This window comes from Anopheles moucheti, chromosome 2 (genome assembly GCF_943734755.1).
Source record: "Anopheles moucheti chromosome 2, idAnoMoucSN_F20_07, whole genome shotgun sequence".
NCBI lineage: Eukaryota > Metazoa > Arthropoda > Insecta > Diptera > Culicidae > Anopheles > Anopheles moucheti.
The window spans coordinates 96,210,403-96,237,683 of record NC_069140.1 but is presented as its reverse complement, the minus strand read 5'-3'; the positions used below and the strand labels follow the sequence as shown (position 1 = coordinate 96,237,683).

At 44.4% G+C, this 27,281-nt stretch overlaps 3 protein-coding genes across 5 annotated transcripts; 1 reads left to right on the top strand and 2 right to left on the bottom strand.

The window, feature by feature from the left end:
• Window positions 1-1,485: 1,485 nt before the first annotated feature.
• Window positions 1,486-2,711, bottom strand: LOC128300461 (ribonuclease P protein subunit p29). Its single transcript, XM_053036528.1, has 4 exons — window positions 2,705-2,711; window positions 2,337-2,640; window positions 2,129-2,274; window positions 1,486-2,050 (listed from the first exon to the last, which is right to left on the bottom strand). Exons 1-4 carry the CDS (start codon window positions 2,709-2,711, stop codon window positions 1,914-1,916), a joined length of 594 nt encoding a protein of 197 aa, XP_052892488.1. The 3' UTR covers window positions 1,486-1,913.
• A 9-nt stretch (window positions 2,712-2,720) lies between these two features.
• Window positions 2,721-4,064, bottom strand: LOC128298258 (uncharacterized). Its single transcript, XM_053034002.1, has 4 exons — window positions 3,956-4,064; window positions 3,767-3,890; window positions 3,129-3,702; window positions 2,721-3,065 (listed from the first exon to the last, which is right to left on the bottom strand). The coding sequence occupies exons 1-4, from the start codon at window positions 4,062-4,064 to the stop codon at window positions 2,955-2,957; spliced, it is 918 nt and encodes a 305-aa protein (XP_052889962.1). The 3' UTR covers window positions 2,721-2,954.
• Window positions 4,065-4,462: 398 nt separating this feature from the next.
• Window positions 4,463-18,556, top strand: LOC128310866 (pantothenate kinase 3). 3 transcript variants are annotated; one of them, XM_053047603.1, is made up of 6 exons: window positions 4,463-5,246; window positions 12,979-13,663; window positions 15,480-15,951; window positions 16,046-16,345; window positions 16,424-16,559; window positions 16,634-18,556. In XM_053047603.1, the coding sequence occupies exons 2-6, from the start codon at window positions 13,219-13,221 to the stop codon at window positions 16,823-16,825; spliced, it is 1,545 nt and encodes a 514-aa protein (XP_052903563.1). In that variant the 5' UTR covers window positions 4,463-5,246; window positions 12,979-13,218; the 3' UTR covers window positions 16,826-18,556. The 3 variants fall into 3 exon arrangements, with proteins under 3 accessions (XP_052903563.1, XP_052903565.1, XP_052903564.1); XM_053047604.1 differs by lacking the exon at window positions 4,463-5,246 and adding an exon at window positions 7,085-7,112; XM_053047605.1 differs by lacking the exon at window positions 12,979-13,663.
• Window positions 18,557-27,281: the final 8,725 nt, after the last annotated feature.

Genomic DNA, 27,281 nt, shown 5'->3' with positions numbered 1-27,281 from the left:
TAATTCACTGTTAATTGTAACTCAATTTGGGATATCCTTTTCTGAAGCAAAATTATATTAATGATGAGCTCTGCTTTTGAATCTCAACCCAATCAAAATGCCTATCTGTCCCGTTAAGTGTAACGTATTAATTCTTTTAGATCAAGCACGGGTAAGTATCATCTTACAATCCGCCACCCTTCAGACGGGATACACCCTTTTGCTCGATAATTGCTCCCAAAGGGACAGTTACCAAGATGCCGACGCTTAATGAGGAATTAATAACGATATCTCCATTTCGACTCGATGATTGGATTTGATGAACCATTGGGAAACGGAATTTCGTTAAGCCATTTCGTTCTAGCCGTTCACAGTTGGTTCGCCGTTGAATAGCTTTGCAGCATCTCCGGACGGGGTGATGGGAAGATTTCAAATGTGATAAAAAGCTGCCGACAGCGATACGCCACCGGTGACGTACGTACTGTCCGCATTCGCATCATCAACGCATCCGCAACACGCTCCTCCTCCCCGACCCGACCACACAATGTTTTTCGTCCTTTGAAGTAGCAGTCTCGGGTGCCACTCTTCAAAGGGATGATCCAAAATAATAATAACGGCTTTACATTATCCACCGATGTCACCGGGGAACAGTGTCGTGTAGCAAAGAATCCGACTCGGCTCGGTCTGACGCTGCACGGTGCGCACTGCACGATAAATAGCCCTCGAGAAACGAACGGAAACACTGAGCGTCGTCCACATTATCGAGCACATTGGCTGAACGATGTGTCAGGCCCACAACCACCGGGAACCACCGATGGTGACTGCTTTTAATCGACGGCACATCCTGGCGACAGCGTTTGATTGCGATCCGTAGTGTCCGGGGCGATGATGACTTCCCGCCCGGGACCCAAGCCGAGCATCGAGCCGAGCATTACTAAAAGCATACCATTCACCATTCTGGTGTGATCCATTCAGCACCGGCAGTGGGAGAAAATTGCTCACTACTTCAAAGTGGCAAATCCCCTTTTCAATTTTCTAACGGAAGATGAAGGATAAAATTTTAATGCCCAAGCATAACTCAATTTCAAGCCGGCCCCTGCTTCAACGCTTGCACTCGCTGAGTGGAGAGCACAGCCATACTGGCATCGATTTGGAACCTTTCCTCCACGAAAGAAGACCGTTCGTTCGTGGAAAATGGATTCACAATCGAATCATACGAACGAACATTATCTGCTGCTACTTCCGACCCGTGTGAGCATACCTTACGTAGGCTTTGGACAGGGATATACTGCTTCTGCCTTTCGAGCAGAAAGCTGACCATTAGATGTCCACGATAAGGAAAGTTGACGCAATAGAAAATGGAAGTGGTTTATCTGCGAGAATTATTCTCGAGCAATCTATCTGCATTCTACATAAAAAGACACGCAAGTTTGTATTTTGGTATTTTTTTAAAAATAGTTATCGTTTTATCTTTACATAATTTTCAATCTGCTCCTGTCCGGAATAGAGCGTGTTACATAATGCAATAAATACACAACAAACTGTAAACAATTGTAGGAGTTTTGTTATTTGTTTAATATGACATTTAAACATATTTTCAATCCTTGCATTATAATTTTTATCATCCTGTAATAAAATTGGAAAATTTTAAATTCCAAACAGAAGCGGCATCTATTGGGCCGTAGCGCAAGCAGTCACTTCAATTTAATTTTGCGATTCTTTGCGTTTATTTCCTTAAATTCAATGGTAATGCATTGTAATGCCATATGGAAACAGTAAATGCATCGTTCCTTGACTAAACTTATCTAATACAAGCTAATAATAATTTGCATGGTTTTCTTTTGGAAGAAAAGTTATGTGAAGAATTAGAACGATCCCAATTTCTTCGAAACAGCAGTTGACATGCACCGTATCGATGTTCATTATCGTTTCCTTTATAGATCAGGAAGTGAAAATGTTTTTGCTTTTTTCACAGAACGCTCGGCGGGCCGAGCGTTTAGATGTCTACCGAAAATTGTGACTACCTTGTCGCGAATCGTTACTTCGAACTGAGAATCATTTTTTGGTATGGCTGAAAGAGCACAAATATACGGAAGCTCATTAACGCTGCCGGTAGGAAATGCTTTCTCACTGCGTAGCGTTTACTCACTGCGTAGCCTGTTGTCCTTCGACACCATTTTGAAGGTTCCTTTCGTGTCCAGTACTACGATTCCTTTCATTCCTACTACGCTGGACTGCTTCGATCGCACGATGTGAATTTTTGCTCCATGATAGTCTGCCTTCAACAAGCTAGCCCTGGGGAATAAAGAACAGCAATAGCTTAAAGCGCTGCATAAAACAAACTACCTGTAACATACACGACCGTATTATATCTAGATTCTGTCACGACCGGCAGTTCGTCTGACGGGAAGAGTGTATCGTAATATCCACACCACATCTTATGAAGCTTCAATGCGTCTTTGTACTTTACCGTGTTGTGTGGTAAACTGTACAGACCCATTTCTTTGATCTCCTTTCGCGAAAGTTTCTTTTTCTGCTTCGGTTTAGCTTTCGGGTTCGCTCTATTGTAATGTTTGGCATCTAGGCTCATGTAATGTTTCTTTGCACAAACGAATGCATCTCGTTCTTCCGGTTTCACCAAATTTACCATAAACGAAGGTCCTGCAACGATTTACAATATAAGAAGTACCTGAACGTTATAAATTGTATTAAAATTAAAATTTACCATCCATTTCGAACACATGTGCGGCTTGTTGCTGGTTTGTTTGGATGATTTGTTTACAACATTTGACAGTTCGTAAACAGAACCGTATACCGCTGTAAACAAAATCACAATCAGACATTGTTATTTGATTGCATTAGCTTCAAAGGAACCGTTACAAACAATTCATTGCTTATTATCTTTGTACATTATTCTATTCTCCAACCCTCGGACGCTTCAAATATCTTAATTCTCGATATTACTGTATAAAATATTAAAACCCAGGAGCCTCCGAGGATTTCATGACGTTCAGAAGACTCGTAGCAATTTCTCCCAGTTGTTTGTCCGGCGAGTTCTTCATCGTTACTATCATAGACCACGGAATCTGAAACGAAGTTAATGAATAGTGAGTTGGTTCAATGAAATGCTCACATCCAACATTCCTTACCTTTTCTGGCAAAGATGAGGGAATTCCTGCCTGCAGTGAAGTGCTCAGCAGCCGATAGATAATTGCCACCGCAACGGCTACAACGTCCGTGGGATCATTCAAGTTTAAGCAACGCAGAACACCGCTGACAAGCTTTTCTTCGCTTAACATGAAATAAGCGACCGGATCCTCCAGTGACATGTTGTACGCGAACGTAAGTACCATTCGCTTCATGAGGCGAAAATGAGGAAATCTCCAATGCTCCTGATCCAGTACCATCTTTTTCATGAGATGTACCACCTCTTCTTGCTGCGCTAGGAATGCTCTACCCTCGGTGAATGCAGCCAGGTTTGTTATAGCTCCAAGCACCGATATCACAAATACGTGTTCCATCGATTGAAGGGGAGGTAAATTGTTACCGTAGGCCAACAGAAAGGAATCAATGATGCCTTTCGTCAGGGCACAATACTTTCGCATTGTTTCCTGCGCTTGTATTAACATTTTCACATTCGATTGACTTTTGAATGATTTCCACACGATTTCACCCATCACGGATCCGATCTTGATCATCACTTGGTATTGTCCTTCGTACAACCTAAAGAGAAAAAGGGAACCATTTACCGGTGACTACAATTGGAATCTTTACAGAAATATTCTACTTTTTGTAATGATTTGTCTGGTTAGCTTTTTCCTCCAGCTGTCGCTCTAACAACGCAATTCTTCCTTCTGCTCTCAGCGCTCGGTCCTTCCATGACATCGACTTATCGTCCGCCTCCTTTAGCTCTATACGTAAAACGAAACGATTATCTGCGTGTGGAATGTTTTTCACTTCGGCGTTTCATACTTACTCGATTCCAGCAGAGGCACACATTTCTTCGTCACGTAGTGCAACATTTTCCGATGCCGTTGAACGGCTATTTCCATTTGCTTACATTCCTTTTCTGGCTCGGCCATCATGAGGGGCTGTGTGATGCGAGAAATAATATAGAAAAGCACGGAGCCTCAGCACGAAACCGTCCAGTTCAATCTGTTGCTCTGCTAAAAGTCGAACCGGTTCATAACCGCGTGCAAACGGTTCAATCTTGATGTTTTGACATTTCGCATGACAGCAATTTCGTTCATAAAATAACGAATGATCGTTTTCAATACAAATTAAAATTTTTGTACGGTTTTATGTGCAGTTGTTTATATTTTCACGACTTTTGTAATTGCATAACATTACAATTTGAATAATATTCCGTTGTGCCCTGTGCGATACCACTGGCATCACTGAATCCCGCAATATAGATGCAACGTGACAGCAAGCTGTCACAACAAACATGGCTTTTCAGCGAAACACACAGAAAGACGGATAAATTTTCTAAAAGTTGGTTTTAAAATGTGTTACGTGTTTCTAGCCGGCAGTAAGGAAGAATTTAGTGTGCATTCCAGCGAGACGCGTTCCAGTCAGGAGGCCTAGAACGTGGGAGCTTCAAAATCCAACCGAAACGTAACGTCATATTAGCCCGACTTTGCTCGACATCATCAATCACTGGAGCGCGGTAACACGGTGGCAGTGCGTACAAACGAAACGGAATGTTGGTCCGCTTTATGGAAGAAAATCCAGACATCTACAGTCACCTCTGGTAACTGACGTATCGCATCATTTGCACGAAACTTTCTCCATTCGCATCGGTGCTTGGTCCGTTCGGCTAGCGGCAGCGCAACATTGAACCGTTTGTTTACGTACGTACCTGGCACTGGCTAATGTGTCTGGCGGGCGGTGGTCGCCCTGGCTGGTGGTAAAGAAGGCAGGCAATCAGCGAAGAATGCCGTCGCCGTTCCTGGAGTCTCACTGCGTTTGTGGCGAACGATAATCTAGTGATCTGCGTGATCGTTTCCATCAGGCGAAAGGAACACACTTATCGTACAGATGTGAAGTACCGTACTCAAGGGAATGTGGTGTTCAGAACTATTACAACAAAAAAACCGTACCGTATTGAAAGCAGCAGCAAGCACAGTATTTTATCCGGACCGTACTTCGCAGCATTTGATTGCAAATCATCGTGTAAATCATCATACCGGATTGTGCCACATATTAATGCACATTAATCATGGATAGCAGTGAAGCGACAGGAAGCACAACCGTAGTACGCAAAGGTAAGTGAAAGTTTCCTTCTGTTGTGGTATTTATTGTCCTACTCTTTTTTTAAGAAATGTTGATCATCCTCATTGCGGAATGTGCTAAATTGGGGTCAGCATCGTATTAATTGGCATGACGTTTCCAAGAGCGAACGTATCGTTGGTCGCTTGGCACAAATGTGAAGTTGGCGAGAAAATCGAACGATCTGTCTAAAACCAATACAAAGGGGCAAGAATAATTGATGATCTTTCTTCAGCAATTAGCTCCATCACAAGCTGATGCTGGCATACATTTGGCACGTGGCAAAACCGGGAGATTCAAAACACCACTAACGCTTATCACCGTGTATAATCCATTCGTGTGGATACATTCATTGTACTGCTGCAATGTACTGGAGTGATTACGAGAACGAATGTACTGGAATGATGCGAAATTGTGTCCTCAGCTCGCTCCAGTTTCCAGTTCACTGATAAGCAGAAATCATAAATTACATCCACTTATGAAGTAAGTGTCCCCCACTCCGCGAAACCAAGCCGGGTGTACATTTTTCCATGCAGATTTCTAACGCACCACCCATCAGGTTGTTATCTCACCAGGTTGGTTATCTTGCCTGGTATACTCTCTAAACGCTGGGACATTGAAATTTGCCATAAACCTTCATGGGAGGTAATTCAATCGAAAACGATGAAAAAACAGACACGGAAAGCCCTTGAGTACCTCGTTGTTCATTTGAAATATATTTTTGTAAAGCTCTGTTCAAGTGGTATGCGATTCGGGATGGTATGGATGGTGATATTTTAGACACGATTGCCATTCCATTCGATTCCTTTTTGCATCTCCCGTGTTCTGTGATGTTTTGTGAACGGTTATCGATTGTCAATCGCCGTGCGTTTATTAATTCGTGTTGATTTAATGATTATAGATCGTTCTCCAATCGCTGTAGCGCTTAAGGTAAATTCGCAATAAAAGGTCGGTTTGATAATGAGTAACAAAGAACAAAGATTATCGTCGTTTAAACGTTGAATGATTTATTACCTGTATCGAACTGCGCATATGAAGCCGTTGCCGTCCTCCACTCTTTATTCTAAACCTAGAGCTCTTCTTACTATATTGCAAGGTCATGAAGTATTAAGTTTATCGAGAGTAGCACTCTAGTAATACTCTACTGCACAAAAATGGTTGCCAACGAAATCGGCTGTTCTTCAGCACAACCTGTACCGCACAAAGGTTCACGCAGACCGTTTACGAATGAACTGACGTATGGATGAACTGAACCTGCTTTAGTGCGTCGTGTCTATACCCCGCGAACGTAATGTGGTCTCTGCAATGTCCAAACCGTGCTTGATTGTGCCTTTGGAGCAGCGCGCTCGGGAGAAAAGCTGATAATCGCGCACAGTAAATGCCGAACCGCGCAAACCAAGCGCCGAAGGCGGAGAGTGCGTTTCAGTTTCTATTGACAACTGGATCCTAGCGGTTCAACGTGCGTGTGAACGTGTCGCGTAGAAGCAATCGCGCGATAGATCGGATGATCGTACGCATCATCGTTCGAGGGAATGAAATTCGAACGTTGCGTTTGAGGCGATCGTTTGAGCTGGAAAGAGGAGTTGCCGCGAACGGGGCGTACTTCGTGCGTGCGTGTACAGTGAATTGAAACACGTGAATTTTCGTGCAATTTTTAACCGAGTCGTGCGTTGCTGATTGTGCGCGGTTCGCAGTGTGGGCGGAAGAAAACGAGAGTAGTAACGAGTGGCGGCTTTGGGGGTGTGTTTTTTTTTCTATTTAGACGCCACGAGTCTAACACGCCCGAGGTCATCTCCCGGCAGTGTATTCGCACGGGAGTCGTGCGGTTTGTTCGTGTTGCAGGATTTTTTCGCAGTTTCACCGTAGGTGTCAATCAAACAGATCAATTGATGCTGACCATGTCTCGTCGTCGGTAGTCTTCGCGATAGCCAGAGCAGCAGTAGACACACAAAACGATCATTGGAAGAACTAAAAACGCAATGTTCTTTTTTTGTTAAGAAAACGATCACGATCTTAGTAGCGCAGAGAAATGGTTGCTATGCAACGAATCCATCATGAGCACCAGGGGTGGCCACTCTATTTTTGCCCTTGCTGTTTAAATAGTTATCATGTGTATGGGTGTTTTAACACTTGTAACGCTTGCCGATCATGGGTGTGTGCAGCTTGAAGATCATGGTGAAGTATGAGGAATCTGCACAATGGCTCCATCACCTGTTAGTCACACGCAATGTTGCGATTCTCCTCCAATGTTGCCGTCCATCACACACCGTTTCAGGAGCATTGTGTAACCGAATTTGGCGGTACTTTCTGCGATCACCCTCTGTGTCTTCGCCTGCTCTATTGCTCCGGTGTGTCTTAGCGCCATCATCACGACGCACCACACCATTAGTAATCGTCTTGCGGAATGTTAGGCTATGTGGGTTGCGTTGGGTATGTGTTGTATTGGAGAGAGCGGAGTCTCTGGTGGTCATGACTTCAGTTCGCTTCCTTGTTGTTATGTGTACCGTTTGGGTGTTTGGAAGGTTGGATGAGTACATGACGCCACACCACACCAGCCCGTTACTGCAGGCCCATACTGGCATTGGCTGTTCGCGTACGAATATCTCCTCAACTCTCCGATGGACATCTTCCGTCGCCGTGCTTTTCTCTCGGCAAGGCTGAGGCCAAACGGTTGAGCTTCTTGATACGACGTTAACATCATGCCGACCACTTCGGTGGCACCTTGTCCACCGCGCCCGGGAGGCCAGAGAGTGTGTAGCACTTTCGCTGTTCAAAGGCCACATGTGTGTGCACGAACTGGAGCGTTAAATGCACGCGAATGTTCCAATCCGCTTGTCGAAAGTGGTGGTGTAATACTGGTGGCCATCTTGACCAGCACCTCTAACCTCAGTATGCAAGCTCCCCCACCGCTCTAGGTACGATAAGAAGGGGGCTCAGTGACATGATCGCCGGCACATTCCCAAGCGACACACCTTCGTTCGTGACGTTATGGAACCGAACCGGAGTCGGAGTAGTAGGGAGTCTTTCGCACAAGGAGTTTTGTAGGTCAGCGCGCAAAACTCACCTCATCACGCCATGATGATCGTGATCGCCTCGGTGGAGAACAACGCCTCGGTGCGAACCGTATGACAACAAAGTCACCAACACCGAACCGGAAGTGTGCAGTTGTTTGGTGGCCTGTTTTTTATGCCACTTTGCGCGGGCTGGATGTGCGAATGTGCTGCCCGCCCGGCAGTGGACAGTTGTGACCCGCGCGTACACACGCACTACAGCGATCGTCAATGTCGCGTGTCAGAAGGGTTGGTGCAAAGTTCAGTTCATTACTCTAGTTCGCTCTCTAGTCGGTTTGCCTTGGCTGGCGCGCGCCGGTGCACGGTGGGTTTTTGTACTTTGACGAAGCGCCAGGAAAAAGACGCCCAGGAAAGAGTGTGTGCGTGCGCTTTTAAATGGCGTGATCTTCAACATCTACGTGCATTGAGCGCGTCTTATCGGTGCAGAACGGACATTGGGTGCTTTGTGATGATCGCTGGCTCGTCACGATCAGGATTTCCGTACGAAGCAGATCTTATTGCCGTCCGATTGGATAGTTTGAGGAAGGTGCTGTGAAGGGACTTGTTTTGTTTGATAAATCGATCGTTAAAAACCGGATTTGAGCTGCTGATGTGTTGATCTCGAATGCGATGTTTTGTCTCTTGAAGGTTCTTGGGAGCGCAAGACATTGTGAAGTGCTCCAATAAATTTGATCATCTTTTGCTAGCACTCAGTGCTCAGGTAACTTGGTGTTCTTAATCAAGAGACGAGTATTTGTGAGTTTGCAGGACTTCTTAACCTTGTTGATGGGCCAACCACTGCTTCATTCTCGCATATACTTCCGCCAGCAAACGTAACAACGTAACCAGCCATGTCTTGATGGTGCCTCAAGACAGGGTGTGCTTCACGGGGTGGCTAAATAAAAGCATCCCCGGTCCAATCACTACCGTAGATAAGATTAAATGGTACGCAATATGTGTGGGTGTGCATGTGCCCACGAACAACAATTACGAGGTGATTTGGTTTCTTTTTTCTCAAAAATTTATCGGCCAACGGTCAAGTGGAACCAGCGCGCGGAACGGTTGCTCGGTACTACGCCTCCTCCGCCTCAGAAGGTGTTGTTGTATGGCTTTAATACCCCTTCCTTTATGCCTTGTTTTGCCAATTGGTACGGCGGTTGCTCATCATCCTAGGTGTTTGCAGCAATCTCGTACGGGTTTCGCTAGTCAAAACACTGCGTTCGAATAAGGAGAATTATTGGTGAAGTCTAGAAGCAACACCACCACTACCACCACCGGGCCGCCGGGTGATAGAGGCCGCTCGTTGTTAGCAACATGGAATTGAGCTTTTTTTTTTCGTGAGGACTATTTTGCCCATATCGCTCAACCGGCCACACAACATTTGCCAATTCATGCCGCGATTCCAAACCACAATTCCCAGACAACGGCATGAACGGCAAAAAAGATGCGAGATGTGCGATGTTGTGTGCTTCGCTTTGCGAAGGTTATCATCATTGAAGCAGCAAGCACTAACGAGTAACGAGTACGAGTCTTGGTGGAATGTGTCGTGTGCGTGTCGGTGCGGCCGACATCTCTTTTGTGGTGGGCTTGTTATTTATGTTTGGCTGGCCAATGGAACGGTTTAGCAAAGGTCCACTGTTTGCAATCATTAGCGAATTCGGAGGTGAGCTCAAAACGTACCGAACTTCCAGCCCGTGTTTGTTTGTTGTGGTTTGTTAATTTCGTTTTCCGTTGTGCCCGTCCGATTGTTTTGAGCCGGAGCCAATTGTGCTGGAAGCTGGAAAGTTCCGCCTGATGTTTTAAACGGGCGGAGAAAGTTTGATTCTATAATTACCCGATCTCGCAGTGAGATGATGCAGGCTGCCGTATTAGGAATGGCGTAGTTTCGTGTTTTTAAAGATATTTTATTTGACGGAAAATGTTCGAAGGAGCTATGTCTAGAGTCATTCACATGGTTTTCTTCGTGGAGAATGAATCTAAACATTAGTCAACTCTCAAAAGGTGATTTAATTTTCAACGATTAATAGATCTTTAAGTATAAATGTTTAATTAATTGCTCGAAGATCAACTTTTAAAGGTATTTTATTTGTAGATATTCGTAAAACGGAACACCTGAATTTTTCAATGTTAATGAAGATTAGCAGTACCTGGGATAGGAGTAGAGAAGTAGGCATAAGTAGAGAGAAGAGTGAGTGTAAAGTACGTAGAGCTGTCTTTGGAAAATTATTGATCTTTGGAGATACATAAATCTTCAAGGATTTTTGAATCTTCGTCATTTATTTGGTTCAAAGATGAAGGTTCTCAAAGGTGAGATTCTAGTGTTTGAATGCACCCAACACTGATTATGTCTTCAAAATTATTACATTCATTTATATTTCAATTAAATTTCGATATTTGACAATATGTGAGTTACAATAGCCATAGATTAATGTTATCAGAATGTCTGACCAATTTAATTCGCGAGTCGTTTCAGGTGCCCAGAATGTTGAACTGTTACTGAAGCACCATGCAAAACTGGAACGATACTGGTTGAAGCACCTTAAACTGAACTCGAAACTGATTTCCATTTGCCCGCGGCACCGTTGTGACCTCACACACCTTGAATAAACTCCCTTTTATCGTTCGCCTGCCCAGCGAAACAAGGAATAACAAACATTGGACGGTGTTCGCAGCTACAATTACAATTCTGGTAGATTTTGTTTAGTTTAGAATCGATTGAAGTAGTTGCTGCACGTCAGTTCGTTGGGCAGTGTACAGGGTCGTTTGTGCAGGTTTCCTATTCACGTTCCACGTACACGCGTCAAACGGCGTATCCGTATCTTTTTTTGTAGCTAATTATCCACACATTGTTCCAACCACTCTTCCGATGGTTTCCCATAACATTAAGTCTGGTGCTGGTACAACAGCAACAGCAGCAAGAAAAAAAAACGGTGTCCCTTGCCGTAGCGATACGCGATTTGCGTCATTTTGAGCCAGCAGCCATTTTTCCCGTGACTCTCATTGCGTGTGTGTATCGTAAACCGCACCATATCCGACGATTGAGAATGATTAACCCACCGAAGGCTCTTTGATGTGGGGGATCACACAAAATCGGTAAACAAATCGGCGACAATGAACAAAAAAAAAGCTGGCGACTTCCATCCGGAACTCAGAGTGTGTTTGAATGTTTGTGAGGCTCGTGTGTTGTCTGTAGTTTTAATGATAAACGGTCAGCTTAGAGCGTCAAGATTGTTGTATGCGGAACAGAAAATCAAACAATTCGTTCCGGCGGGACAGTGCGTCATGTTCAACGCGCGTTGAAGTTGGCTGATGGCCAACGCGTTTGGTTTTTGCTTGATAAGTACCGAAGAATGATGTCTACCACATGAACGATCATCGAAGATCACAAGAGATCGTCCCACTTTTTCTGATGTTTTTCGGTATTTTTAGTGAGGCGAAAGATTTGAAGTGTATTCTTCGTTCTTTCGGTCTGAGAAAATATTGTTCTTAACATGATCATGATTACTTCAGGTAAAATCTTCTTATAAGTGTACTTGCTATTTATTCCCGGCGCATTATTGCATCCAATTCGTGTGTTAAACGCACTACAAGGAACAAACAAACATTTGCTCGTCTCACCCATCATTGACATCTACAGAAATATCAAACAAAACACAATTCAAGTGCCCTGTAATGTGATCAAAAATAGCCTCAAACTCGGAGGCTTTTGGCTGCGTTTGTTTGTTTATTGTTACCCCCTTGTTACACACCTGTGCAAACGTGCTTTCCCAACCTTGACCAATTGGTTTCGCACACACAACAGCAACAACGGCGATCTTTCTCCAGTTTTTCCCCACTTGTATGCTTCTAATGCTTTTTTTTCGCACAAACGCATCATCGACGTGTTGAAGAAACTCGTTAATTGCTAAATAATTCCTTTTCGATGATGACGTAAGGTTGCGGAGAAGATGTAACAGCCGATGGTGGAGCAGATTGTACATTGACCTGACATGGTTAGCATCGGTTACCGCTGCTCGGCTGGGTGGGTTTGCGCGGTTTTTCAGTGCTGGATTTATTGTCATGCACCCATTTAGCACCTTATCCGTCCTGACACTCACCGCGGGCAATCATTTTGCAAACCATCCTCGATAAGGCACGGTGTTGTGGATCGTTTGGAGCGTTTAGCACAGCCATCGGTTCCATTGTGATAGCATTTCATAGCCATGTCATGCCAAGGTCGATAAAAGTGTGAGTGTGAGCTTAGCGTTCGAACCCACAGCCAGAACGACGGTGCACGGAAGGCAATGGGCCAAAATTGCGAACCCTGATCCCGACCTCGCTAGGGTAGCACCTGTGAGCTATGTCTGTTGCTGTTAATCGTTTGTTGCTACACCATATCGCGGTGTGTGGTAGAATTGGCCGAGGGTTAAGCAAGCGATGCGTAATGGACGGCGCCCCATCGTTGTTCGGTACGCTTTGCTAATCGATGCGTGTGTTTTGTTGCGTAGATAATGAACCAGAAACTTAGGTGTCTTTCTTTGTAAAAACGGGGGTTGCGATAAGAGGTCTCGATGTCTCAAGAATGAAGTGTGTAAGCTGCTGTTGCTACTGCTATCCGCGATCCGACACAAGAGACACACGCCAAATTTCCCCGCGAGCTAACACAAGCATTTACAATCATCTCCAACTTCACCACCAGGTGGCGCTGAACGCTTGCATCGAAAGGGGTATCCGTTTGCGCCAAGAGCGGGCCCTAGAACGATGGACACGGACGGACGCACTGGACAATCTTGGTCTGCAGCTCTCTAGTACCGTGACACGCTGGCTACTGTACGGTACCGTCGTACCCTCCGTCCTTTCGTCCCACTACCAGCATCGCCAGCACGCCGCACATTCCGCCACACACAGTCGCCACCACGTGCGCAAACCGAGACGCAAAATGTCATCGACGGAAAGCGGGGGCAGTGGTGATGGTGGCGCCGGCAGCAACAGCAGCAACAGCAGCAGTCCCAAACTGCCCTCACCCAGCCGCCGAACGTACCGGCGTGGGCGTGATCTTCAGCGTACGTCAACGGCCACGTCTTCGTATTCGTCGGCCGGTTCCATTACGTCCATACTGTCTAGCCTGTCGTCGGTGAACAGTGCCGCCGGTGGTCAGCCACATTCCCAGCGCAAACAGCGCCGTCACAAGCGACGGACGGCCAGACCCGCCCCGGCGGCGGCGGGTGGTACGACGACCGGTAGTAAGTCCGGTTCGGAAAGCAAAGGTGAAAGCACGAGACGACGATCGCGAAAAACGATGACCAACAAAGCGACCGCCGATACGCGATGGACCGACGAAAGCCGGTCCGATTCTTCAGAACATTCCATTGAGGGACCAGTGTGTAAGCATCGTTTCTATCTTACGCTACGTTACGTCTTACATTAACCTTTTGCGTTATATCGGTTGAATTTATGCAACTTGCTGGGTGATTTGTTGTATACTTTTCATACGTTGTTTGACTTTCTTCTGTTTGTTATGTTTAGGATTTCGTAGAGGTCTCTTTCAGTTGCTTACTATTGAATTGCCTTGGGGATTTTATCATTTATATATGAGTCGAACATATTCAAAAGATCCATTCACATGAAAGACATGATCCGATCTTCCCTAAAGACATGCTTTCAAGATTTATAAATCTTCATAAATTCGAGAATCCGAGAATTCGTCCAGAATTGTTTCTAAAATATCGCATCTTCAATAACCTTTGATGATTCATTTGATTCAAACTACTTAATCTATTTTACACAATTATATCTGAAGATTCATCAGCCTTTTGATGATCTCTAAATCACCGAGATTAAAGAGATAAATGAAACTATATTAATAGATTAAAGTTTTGGAGATTGGAGATAAGATTAGATTAAAGTTTCGGTGGTTGGTGCCGATCTTCAAAGAATCGGATCAAACTCCCATCCGGAGCAATCCCTCTGGGACTATCTAGCTACGGGTAAATTAAATCTAAGAAAGCCAGAATGGCAAGCCAAGACCTTTTGAGGTTTGTTTGAAGTCTGTAAGGAGGAGAAGATGTTTTGGAGATTGGAGATTGAATCTTAAGATGTATTGGGTTTAGGGCATAGCTTCGATACAAGAATAAGTCAATTGATTGATGTCGGCACACTGCAAATTCTTTGTTCAGCTGGTGGAAATGCTTCCATGCCTTTGTTGCTATTGCTGCCAACCATTCAACTTTCATGTCTAAACAATAATAAATCAAACCTCCTTTAAGCAGCTCATCAATAATTTGCCACGTTCCAGACACTGTTTTGCAACGTTCAAACAAATATTCACGTGTTTCCTGTGTCCCTCGCTTTAAGATGATGCTCGGTGAAATTCTTCTTGATAATCTATTCAGACGGCGGTCTGTCCATTCCTGTCCACAGCTCGTGCCCTTTGTTTGCTTTTCACTCTCACCTCTAATGCGATCGAGAAACGGTCGCCGGGGGGCACGTGCATCAAAAACCGGTTCCCGTGTTTGACTGTACGGGGCCAGAACGGGCCTCTATTTTGTTTTCGCGTGCTACGATTCTAAGTTTGTCTTTCAAAATCATGCCGCGAATCATGTGCATATCGTGTCTAAATCACTTCTCGCAATAATGCTGGAAATAATCAGCATTGATAAGACGCTTGTTGTAGTCGAGTCCTTGATAATGACTTTTGAGCACATGCTTCATCTCCGATGGAGATGTGGATTCGGATTTTGGACCTTTCTTTCCATATTACAAGCCACCGGTAGAAAGGCAGGCGGGTTCAGCTTGCTGATAACGGTGACGTTTTCAGTCCCATTTTACAGCAGCTGTCGATAACCCTAATCAAGGATTCGAATCGAACGGTTGTGTGTTGCTGCTGGCTGGAGGATCATGTACCAGCACCGGTTCGAACACGTGATCGTCAAAGCGCGGAGGTCAGCTGAATCTTGATCAGCTGGTTTTGGTTTGAACGTGGTTGAAGAAACTGACCTTAACCGAATGATGCGGCGAGAAGAAGCGGCAATGTCAAACACCGATGCATTCTGGGGCAGCGATAAGAAGTGTGGTTTGGGCGGAGGATGTTACTGAATATTTGTTGCTTAGCTTAGTTTTCATCTTGTCTTGTTTGCTTCTTGTGCAGTTGGAATTTGACCTAATGGATTGTGTTTTATTTTGTTGTTTCTTCTGTAACAGCGATGCCATGGTTCGGCATGGACATTGGCGGTACGTTGACGAAGTTGGTGTACTTTGAGCCGAAAGACATCACACCGGGCGAACTGGACCAGGAGGCCCGGATTTTGCGCAACATTCGGCGCTACCTGACGAAAAATTCCGCCTACGGCAAAACCGGTCACCGGGACAGCCACCTGCAGATGGACGATGTGGTGATCCGTGGCCGTCGTGGCTCGCTACACTTCATCCGCTTTCCAACGTCGGAAATGCTGAGCTTTCTGAAGCTCGCCAAATCCAAAGGCATGGCCCAGCTGGTGACGACCGTGTGTGCGACCGGGGGCGGTGCCTTCAAGTTCGAGGACGACTTTCGGCAGCACGTCAACATGAAGCTGGCCAAGTTCGACGAGCTGGACGCGTTGATCAAGGGCATCCTGTTTACCGAAACGCACAACAAATGTGAATGCTACTTTTGGGAGAATGCCAATGAGATTAGGTAAACCACCCTGACCACCCCGCTTGCGCATCCCGGAACCCAAACTAATCACACGTTTTCTTTTCCATTTCCGCTTTCTCGGTACGCCCTGCAGTAGTACGAAGAAAAAGTTTGACTTTAGCCAACCGTACCCGTTTATACTGGTGAACGTCGGCTCGGGCGTGTCGGTGCTGGCGGTGCGTGGTCCGGACAACTACAAGCGCATCTCCGGTACGAGCCTGGGTGGCGGAACATTCCTGGGCCTGTGCTGTCTGCTCACCGGCTGTGAAACATTCGAGGAAGCAATACAATTAGCGACGAAGGGTGATCATACGAAAGTAGATAAGTTAGTTAAAGACATTTACGGCGGTGACTACGAGCGGTTCGGGTTGCCCGGTGAGTTGGTCGCATCAAGGTAAGTTTCGGAGAGAGAGATGAGATATGGTTCTACCTTCCGATGCATAACTCTCGGGCATTTTTGTGTGTTTGACAGCTTCGGACAGATGCATCTACCGGAACGAAGGCAGAGCGTTAGCAAGGAGGATCTGGCCCACGCTATTCTTGTGACGATCACCAACAACATCGGTTCGATCGCACGTATGTGTGCGAGTAATGAGAAGATCGAGAAGGTAAATTTGAAAGAGTAAACGAACGAATGTGATCGAGCTGGCTAATCGTTGCTGGGATCGTTGCATTATTTTAGGTTGTGTTCGTGGGCAACTTCCTGCGTGTGAATCCGATATCGATGAAGCTGCTAGCGTACGCGATGGATTACTGGTCGAAGGGAACGCTCAAAGCCTTGTTCCTGGAGCACGAAGGCTACTTCGGTGCTGTCGGTTGCCTTTTGCAGTTCAACGGAGAGCTGCACGCACAAGTCGGTGATTTACTTACATAGATTAGTAGATAGCAGTAACGTAACGCAAGGAAGAGAAGGAACCAGAGAGAAGGCGATGGTCACCATCTGTCATATACTGCGCCTTCTCTTGGTTTCATTTTGCGCACTAGTGTAGCTTGTTCGTTGGTTCGTTCGTAATAGAATTTGTGTTGGTAAGGTAAAGTAAACGGTTTTATTATGGCCAAAGGCTTCCGGGAAAGCTTCATAAAAACGTACCGTGGGTCTCAAATTCAGTTTTCTTCATCTGTTTATTTGACCAAGAGTCAAAGCCAGAATGTGGCCGATAATGGAAAAGGCTTATAACCCACCTTACACACGCTCACAAAAGGAAATCATGCACGACTACTGTAAGCTTCTCAATCAATCAATGTATCCTTGCAATAGGAACGAATCTATTCGTCGAGGTAGAGTGTAAGGCAAGCATTGCTACAATGCTGTTAGGATTTAAACGTAACAAATGTTGAGAGAGCGAGAAAAAACCCACATCATATTGAAATGATGTCCTCCCAACTCCGTTAGCGACGCTTGTTGTATCCGTCGGTTTGTCCGTAAATGAGCTGTGAGAAAACGCGTGTAACAAAACAAGTATCAAACATGGTAGCAAATATTACATTGTTTTTAAGGTTGGCTTTCGGTTTTTATTCATGCTTGCATTCTGCCGCTCAAAAGTTGTTGAGGGACAAGCAAATCAATACAATCAACTTTTACGCCCTGTCGTTCCCGTTGGAATGGAGTGGATGCTAACAAAACCCATGACCATCGTTCATGCCCCGACAAACTATTTACATCGAGTGAGATTCCTTAAGCGGGGTGCGGATTACCACAGCTCATAATTAGGCGTTATTCGGAACCAGGTATTTGTTTTTAGGTATAGTAGGGAAGCGGCACCGGGTTTGGAGATAAATTAAACAAGTAAAAACGATAAGAAAACGAGCTATAGATAGATGGGACAGGTGCTCATTGTGGGATTAATGTTATTGCTACTATTATTAATATTATTATTTTATTTCTTTAGTAGAAGTTGAACAAACGATCGGCAATGCTATATCATTTGAGTTCAGAACTCAAACGGCGGCTACTCTTACCTTTGTTTCGAAAATCGTAGATACCGAACGCGAGAGTAAAATCGAAGGTTCTCTAGGATGTATTCGTTTGATCTTTTCTCCTGCAGACTGCTAAATGACAAAAGGGGTAGAAAAGATGTCAGGAAACAGTTTCGTGCGGAACGCTTGGAACAGTGAGAAAAACGAAATTGAATATATGGCCAACCACTAGCTGCTACTTTTACACAAAACACAAACTTTACAAACACTAAAGCATAAAATAATAACGAAACCAGATACGTATCACCGGGGGTGAGGGTGTGTGCGTGTTGGCTAAGTTGGCTAAGGCTGCTCAAACTCTCAAACGCCTAAAAATGCCTAAAAGTGTGCTGCATCAATTCGCCTCAAACGAAGCACACGCATCAGACGCAAACGACGCAAGTGCAGACACGAAAGGAAAGCGTGGAGGAAATTTTACTACTGAACATGAGAAACGGAAAACTCTATTAAAGCGCGCGCCCCCCTTATTAGCCAATAGTCCAATACACGATGAGCCAGGAAGAGGACGGTATCGGAATCAATTTAAAGAACAACAAAAACAAGACAGTTTTGATCGCGTTCGATCATTGCTAAACAATTTTCCACTATTGCTTTATACAGTTAATAAAAACCAAATGAAATATATATATATATATATACAGCGCACACGAAGATGGTGAATATGTTCGATGTCCTACGAAAAAACAAACTCCCGAAACAACCGGATCGCACAGGTACAGATTGATTAACAAAGATTCGATTGCTAAGCAGACGACTAAGTAATCAAAATTAATATCTTTTCTATAGTCTTCTTTTCAATTGTTTCAGATTAACTATTGTTTAATATGTTGTTTACGTTTTAAAGGACATCCTTGAATCCTTGAGCCCTGTAAAGTGAAGGAAAAATCGAAATTCGACGATGTAGGGAAGCTACCAAAGAGGAAGAACTTGTTGCACTGTTGAAGTAGCACCGAAGAAATAAAAAACTCACCCCCCGCAAAACAGTGCCAAAATGGACCCAACAGCGTTCAACACAACAATCGCTCGCGATCGCGAAGTAAGAAACCCACCCCCCAATGCAGGTTTCCGTGAGTGCGTGCGGGAGAGAGCGAAACGATTGTGATTGTTGTGCCGCCTGCCACCCGTTTTTCTTCGGGGGGGAAAACCTGTGAGAGAATTATGCTCAAATTTACGCACTGTTTCGCTCGCGCTGTGGATGGGCCCGCGGTACTGCGGACCACAGAACTCATTCGCCGTTCGGTTGTCGTTGCCGTCGCCGGTGCGTGTTTTTCTTTCGTTGTTTGGGGGTTTGTTGCGGATTTTTGGTCGATTCTCCGTCAACTGCGTCATCGTTTCGTTTCGCACGTACGCCAAACCGTTCCAGCCAGCCATATACTCTCACTCACATCACCAACCATCATCATCGTCGTCATCATCATCATCATCGGCAGCAGCAGCCAACCCTATCGGTGTGTTCGAGGTTTGTCGATTGTTTTGTGCCTCGAAGGCCATTTTCCGCGCGCATTTCCACCCTCCCAAACCCGATCAACCCGGTGTTGTGGGGAATTGTGAGTCTGTGTGTTTTGTGCTGCAAATGCACTAGATATAGCAAAAAGAAAAAAAAAACCCCGGCCGGTCCCGGGACCAAACTCGCGCGCGCGTGTGTGTGTGTGCGCGTTTCTTTCCGTGCACGTTACGGCCGCTGGTTCGTTCGCAGTTTGTTTTCTGCTGCTTTTATTACGCGTGCATATTTCGCGCGTCTGCATCGTTTTGTGTGCATCGTTTGGTGACGGTCCACGAATACCGGTGTGGCCATACTTCCCGTGTGTGTGCCTCTCTCTCTCTCTCTCTCTTTCCCTTTTTCTCTCTCTCGATCGTGTCCCGTGTTCCCAGTGAAGGTTCTTTCAAGTTTGTTGCCCTCGCGGATATCTTCCACGTTTCGTTGTTTGGTTGCACTCGAGAGCAAATGCATTTTATGCAGATTTGTTCCAATTTTATTGAGCTTAATGTTTTAAGCGTTTCGAGCAGAAAATAATAAACACTAGCACCTGAAGCATGCAAGACAGATAATAGATATATAATATAGCATCCCGCAAGCAGGGAAGATCGAGTTGCGGATCGAATGATCAACTGACTTACATAAGTACAACTATACTTGGATGTTTTGAGATACTTTTTGCTTGATATTTTTCCTAATTCCTCTACGCTTTTCACTCTAAAAATAAAATAAGCATGAAGTAAAGGTAGATAAATTTTAAACTTATCACGCAACACAACCCCCATGTGTGTGTGGGTACCGCGGTGGTCGTGGGAAACGTGCAACAATTAGCCACACAAAGCCCATTAATGAATTATGATTCGAACATTCGATTGGGAAAAAGTTCCTCAATGTGCTGAAGTGTTGTTAACAAGATAGTGCGTTTTTTTTAATGTTTATTTCTACCCCTAATCAGGTGTGTGTGTGTGTGTGCGTCCGCGATTGTGGGCGAAAATTCTTCTCGCGTGTGGGCGCGCAGGTGTTTGTGAGTCAGGTTCCGTCGAAGTGTGGTGTGTTTATCGTGTGAAAATACCATTTTGTTGCTGCCCGATAAGGGCTGCTAAAGCGATCGAAAAGCCAGCAAAATCCATCCCCGGTAGACGTGAGGTTTTTTTTATTGTGTTTTTACTACAATCTTTAATACAGTGGCGTGTTTGTGGGTGTGTATATTACATCTTCTTTGAAATAATAAAAAATGTAACGTGATCGGGAGTTTGAAGTGTGTAGCAAGCTGAGCATTCGTTGCTCGGGGGAATCTGTGCAGCTTCCTGTTTCGTGCCCCGGCTGTGTCGGACGCGCGGAAAGTGAAAACTAGTGGAAAATTATTATTTTTGCATTTGCATTTTCCCCGAAGCAGCAAGAGCAGCTATTTTGCTGGAAGAAGAGAAGAAGTGTTTTGTGTGTGTGTGTCGGTGTGTGACACGTTTTACGTGAGCAGACGTCACGACGTCAGGCCAAGTTGAGCATTGAGGACGTGCAAAACACATAAACGAAGGTAAGTAGGCGTTGATTTATGTTGCTTGTGGGTCTGTGTGCTGCAGGTGACCTTCACAAGCATCACCTTTTGGGCAGAAGCATAAGTAAGTTGGGCAGTGCTCCATTTTGTAATACAATAAAGCTCAACCGAGACGTTGGAATTGGCCAAAAAGTTTATTGTTTTTTTTTTTATATAAAAGTTAAGCAACAAAATTCTTTTAAATAGCAAAACTAGCAGAAGAAATATCCTGAAATGCACTCGATAATTGGTACACAGTATTCACAGTGCTTGGTACACGTTCCATTATCATCGCCCACCGCCCGATCCGTGTGGGTTGCGCTTATCGGTGGTGTTATCGATGGGACTGTTATCGAAAGTTTGGTTTTGCGAAAAGTTTTTCCACCCAACGACACCCAAACCGGCTGTTTCCAATTCGTTCGCTTTCTCGGTTCGGAATAAGGGTGGCTTTTCTTATCTATTCCTGTGAGACGCTGAGTCGGAGAAGGAGCAGACTGCGAAGAAGCTGTTTTCCTTGCCAATTTTCTTTTACCTTTTGCTTCCTTTTGCAAAATTTCCCTCTCGTTTTGTGTAGTTCGTCTCTCTCTCTCTCTCTCTTTCTCTCTCGCCTACTATGCTCTCTAAGAAAACCGTCGGAAAACGGCACAGACACCGACCTTGCTGGCCCATTTTCACGACCTTGTACCTTGGCAATAGAACGTGCGAAAAGCTCTTCTACCCTTTTTTTGTAATGTGTTCTAAGCTGGTGTGAGTGGTTCCGGTGGTGTTGGGTTTACAAGTAAGTTTCCTGCGTTTGTGCTACAGTTGACGTCACCGGGAAGGTATGTGGGATCCCGTTGGATGAGGTCCGTTACCGTTTTGACTATTGCTTAACTTGCTTGCCGTAGTAGTGTGCTTAATTGAGGCAAAGTGATTCAAGTTTCAAGCAATATTTATAAACAGCCTCTAGATATTTGAGTTCAACGTCTGGTTGTCTCTCCGATGTCCATTCCGTGTTGCCATGCTCCATCATCTGCTCAAAGTGTTCGGCACCTTGCTCAAGGCAAGTCCGTGTACCCAAACTCTAGTTTATGGTGGCATACGGACGTGAACGTATCTTCTGGTTCTTCATAGGTTAAACAACTCTCAAAAGAATTGCTTCATTATATTTGAACATCTCCATCGTTTGTATATTATTTCAAGCGAATTTATTCTTAATTTCCGAGAACCTTTAGTCACAGTCTTTCGGTGAATTCGTGATTTACCAGAAATATACTGAAACCTTAATAATAATGGCACCTTCTGATTGACAATCCTTTCAATGAAACCCTCGAACCTACGGGAGGAAAATGCTAGCAACTTGCTTGTACACCCAATCCTTCCAGTTACCGTGACGGCTTAGTATCTGTTACAAGAAGGTCAAATATATGCGAAAGAAATATGACCAAATAAGGGTTCAACTTAAAAGCTTAGGCTAGATATATTGTATTGTTGAACCATATCTCACTAACACAAATGTTTTTGAAATGTGTTTTTCAAATACTCTTTTAGTTCATACAACTAAACCGATAAATTGGTATATATTTGTCTATAAATTTCCTCTTCCTGGGTGATGGTAGCGAATCTCATCCCACTAAAGAAGGAGTCGAAAGAGAAAATCTTCGCATGGAAAAAAACGGCAACCTTTTCGCCACTTTAATTATAGCTCCCGTTTAATAATGACCCCTTTTTCTGGACTGGTGTGCTTAAAAATAGCCACCAAAATCGGAGGGACAGGCCAGGGATGAAGCGGATGTACAGCTCGGGGATTGGGGAAAAATAGGCACTCTGCATGGGGCAGCATACACAAAAGGCAGGCATAATTCATAATGGACGTGGTTGCAAATGGTACCCTGGAATAGTGAAGCTTTTAATGGCTTCCCCACAACCCCCAACCGTCATCGATCGATCCGATCCGATCCGATCCGGATCTCGATCGTCGAAACCGATCGATGATGAGATTTCTTTTTTCGCTTCCGACGGATTGACGGTTCTTTTTTCCTTCTTGGTGGAGCTTCAGCTCACATTCGCGTATCACAAAAGCCTGTACAGCCTTACTTGTATCATGTACGATCATGTTTCGGGTTTTCGGGGGGTTGTGAAGCAATCATCCCCATCCGCACCCCTCGCACAAATTTCGCCAGACCAGATGAGATAACGGCTTGTGTGCGTGTGCAGTTCTTCTCCTTAGCTGGCCCGGTTTCTTTTCGTGACGAAAATGGCAAAACCGAGCATAAAGGCGAAGCGAAACAAAAATTGCGTTCCGCGGTTTTATGCGCGCACACAGACATTCAAAACACCAGAAAAAAGGCCCCACGAGAAGGAGCGAGAGCTCAGTGAGATAGAAGAAAAGCACAATAGGTCAGGCATGTTTTTGATGGCCGTCGTAACCGTAGCTGCTCCATGTCCAGATATTGTTTTCACCAATATTCGTTCAGTTGGTTGCAGAACGATCTGAACGCCAAAAATTGACCAACCGACCCGGCCAGACAGACGAACGCGAACGAATGTGCAGACGGATGGATAGATTGGTCGTGTTTGGCCTCGGGCTGTGGCTCTCGACGGTCCGAAGTATCACCGGTGCAAAGAAGCGAAACAACGACAACTGGGGCTGTGGCTCCAATGGGGCCACATCGGGAGAAAAGGCCTACCACAGGCCCGCACACACAAACGTCCTCCGGACGCCGGACGTAGTAACCAAACGGCAAACGGGCAGGCAAGAAAGAAACGAGAAAAAAAACGGCAAAACCAGTTTACATCCTCCCCAAAATAGAAACAAAAAATGTTAAGAAGCCCGACACTTGGACGTCCTCCCCCGTTCGCTTCACGGCGAAGGAACGGAGCGAAATGGATCTTCACCGTATTCAACAAAAAAACCCCAACAGCAGGGACAAGGTAATAAATTGGTTGGCACTGTGTCCCTTGAGTCCTTTGCAGCTTTTTCTGTGCAGTTTATAAATGTTTGTAACAATTCATTTAACTGTCAAACTAACCATTTTTATACGGACACACTGTATAAAACATTACAACAGTACTGATGATAAGTTTAAGGAGGAAATTAAGGTGTAAGAATAGTAGTACAATAGTAATTTACAATGTACAATATTGTAAATTATAATTTACAATAGCATTTTTGGGGTGGATCAGTGGCACGATGGTAGCGGAGCCGGTTTTCACACGAACGGACCGGACCAAAACACCCATCCGGACCAATCCCCCATCAATGTCTAGTAGGTCGTTACGCCAAGAAGAGAAAGAACAGTATTCTCATAATATTCATCATCAAACTGATAGACAAATTTGTTAACTAAAGTTAACAAAATTTGGTTGATTTTTCATTTTATATTCACTTACGGGATATATAATATTGGATGCTGATTAGTTTATTAGTTAAACAATTTCTTTATTAACTTCACGTATTTGAATTATCCATTTCGAGCTTATGTAGATATGTATATTATTCAACATATTCAACAAAACTTTCCTATGTAGAACATGCATAATTTTGTTTAAAATGTTAAACTTCTCCTTTTCTCCGAATAATTAACATGATCTTCCATGACTTAAGATCTATAAGGAAGATTTTTCACGTACGAGCCCATTTTGAATATTTTTGATACTTCCGAGGAAAATCTGACTGATAAATTTGTGATGAAAGTACTGAATGACACTAATAAGTGTCGATGTTTTTTTAGTATTGCTTAAACTTTTCTCTTCCTTTATATTGATAGAATCGAAATTTATGTTGTAACCACATAAAGCTAACCACATTTCGTCCACCACTGTGGACAGGACGCGCCGTGCATCCGAAATCCACTCACCCGACGATCATGACACAGTTTATTGATGGGTGCGAGAGAAGGGAATCCAAATTTGCCAAATGAAACCAATACGTTTCGGGGGGCCCGGGGACAATGATTGGACCCGAGACCAGGCGAGACACACAATAAAAAACAGTGTCCCCTTACGCATTTTGCCAGCATCGCCATACTGTTACGATGCTGGTCTGTGGCGACAGTTGATGCTTTAGGCACTGCGAAACCTGTGATCGTGTTGGTGGTGTGCGTAAATGATGTGCGTCTTGCGGATGAACTTACCGTGTGCATTCGTCGTTCCTTTCACCGGATGCTGGACCAGTTGGAATGTAATCATTGCCAACATTCTCCTGTGTTTATTGGATGTTGTTTTAAAAGGACAGATCACCGTCTATATAGCAAAGCAGCCTTATAAAAGAAAAAATTGATCACCAAATATGAAGCATAAAGCTCTAAACACTTTCCTAGAAACATGTGGCTTCATTCGATGAATTATTCAACTGCTTGTCCTTCCTTGATATTAAAGAGCAATTTTGCAACTTCCCACTCCGTCTCGTACGGCACCGTCCATGGAGGAAAACTCTCCCAACACTAAAAAATGAACGGACAATGTTTACCTTTTTCCACCCCCTCCCGTTACATGCCATGGAAAATGGCAAATGGCGATACGGGTGTTCGCTTTTCCCAAGGGCAATCCTATCACTTTCACCTACTCACGCGGTTGGTGCGCGTGTCCTGTTGGCGGTGGTCGTGTCGTGGCGAACGTGCGAAAGGAAAAGCAGCTTTCATGCTGAGTGCGAGAGTGTGCGAGAATGAATGGTTGTCCGCATTTTCTTCCAAGGATATTCAAGAATCGGGAACAGGACCACGCGGCATCTGGGTGAATGAGTGGGTAAAAGGTTAAAGGATTACTTCATACCGGGGAGAACTTGAACTTGGTTTTGAGATGAAGTAATCGACCAAAGTTGTGCTATTGCGTTGGTACTGGCGCGCTTTTCGGATGAAAAGACTTTGCTAATTAGTTATGTATGATCCTATCAAAATTAGGAGCTATTGGAACTCTTGTAGTTTGGGGAATATTCTTGAGCTTTGTTGCAATTTATCCATTTCAAGCCCATTTTTGGGAACTTATGGAAAATTGCCATCCATTCTCTCGTGAATTTTCCCAACGAGGAAAACGATATTATGTAGAAAAAATAATAACACAAAACATCTTTAAAATTTTTAGTAATTTCTGCTTATTTTTTAATGTCATTTAAATTGGAAGCTTTTCTTATGTAGTAGACGAAGAAGAAGATTATTTAAATTATGTATCTTAAGCAGTAAGACATTTTAATTTACGCCATTTAAATGATAGAACATAAAGAATGTTCAAGGGATGCATATCACTTGAGGTCCAGGAAGGGTAAATGCTGACCCCAAGCTGAATGGCATTGAAAAAGGCAAAACACTTGAACAAATTCTTACTCAAGAACCTAACACATTACCTATTGCTTATTCCAAACACCTCGTTGCTAACCTATTGGGCAGTGTTTTTGTCCGCGCCCCGAATGCCGGCCGGTTAGCGAAAATGGTCGTGTTTGTGATGGGGCCTTAATGGCGGGTTGAATGGTGTAAAATTTATTGCGTTGCAGAAAAATACATCGACAGGGTCGCGTTACAGGGAGAGAGCGCATCGGGCATGACTTCATCGTGCTGTGTTTGCTCCCAGGTTACAATTCCCGGTCATTGCTCAACGCTTGCTTCGATTTCTGTTTCCTCCTGGTGCGAAACACAAGAGGAAACTTGTGGCGACTGTGGGTGCGGCCAGGGATAGGGGTGAAACACTGATGAGCTCGAGGGGTGGTAAAACTGCATCCATGCTCTTTTGGTGCATTCGATTGAGAATGTGCATTCCATTGCTCTCGCGCTCACTTGTCACTCATGCAGAGGGGGGCGAGCGAATGTAATGAATGTTTTATCGTGGAAATTTTACAAAATTTTGCGGTAAACTATGTAAACGACGTTATTAATAAAATAAATCTGTATTAATTGCATCAAACAATAGCAATTGATCGAAATAGACCATTTTAGTAGGTATTTTGTGGCTCTCACAAGCATCATCGTGACGTCATGAGGAATGAAAACATGAACTCTCACTACTGCACCGTGAGCCGAAAGTGCTCATGAATGAAATTTGGTGAAGTAAACAGTTTTGGGAATTGTATGTATACAGCTTAAACTTCATCCCCAGTATGGTATCCATCATTCCGACCTTTCGTGCTAATCGGATGTGGTATGCAGTGGCGTCATCTATCGGATTGTTTACGTAGGCAAATTTAATTTTAATTCCTTTCGTACGAAATAATCTTATTTCTAGTGTAGGTTTTCTGGAGAAACTTATTGTAATGTTAAATTATCCTATAGTGCATTCAACAACCCTTCACCCCTCCACCCCCTTCCCTCCCACCCTTCTCGATCATCCCTTCCAGCAAAACAGTAACAAACTCGCAAAATCACTGTTTGGTTC

Bases quoted from the DNA above. Each gene is read 5' to 3' on its own strand.
- LOC128300461 (XM_053036528.1), bottom strand. The intron at 2,275-2,336 runs GTATGTTACAGG...TTTATTCCCCAG, and splicing joins TCTAGATATAATACGGTCGT to GGCTAGCTTGTTGAAGGCAG. The intron at 2,051-2,128 runs GTGAGTAAACGC...GTGCTCTTTCAG, and splicing joins GAAGGACAACAGGCTACGCA to CCATACCAAAAAATGATTCT.
- LOC128310866 (XM_053047603.1), top strand. From the start codon at position 13,219: ATGTCATCGACGGAAAGCGGGGGCAGTGGTGATGGTGGCGCCGGCAGC. The intron at 13,664-15,479 runs GTAAGCATCGTT...CTTCTGTAACAG, and splicing joins TTCCATTGAGGGACCAGTGT to CGATGCCATGGTTCGGCATG. The intron at 15,952-16,045 runs GTAAACCACCCT...TACGCCCTGCAG, and splicing joins GAGAATGCCAATGAGATTAG to TAGTACGAAGAAAAAGTTTG.
- LOC128298258 (XM_053034002.1), bottom strand. From the start codon at position 4,064: ATGATGGCCGAGCCAGAAAAGGAATGTAAGCAAATGGAAATAGCCGTT. The intron at 3,703-3,766 runs GTAGAATATTTC...TTTTCTCTTTAG, and splicing joins CAGACAAATCATTACAAAAA to GTTGTACGAAGGACAATACC. The intron at 3,066-3,128 runs GTAAGGAATGTT...ACTTCGTTTCAG, and splicing joins CCTCATCTTTGCCAGAAAAG to ATTCCGTGGTCTATGATAGT.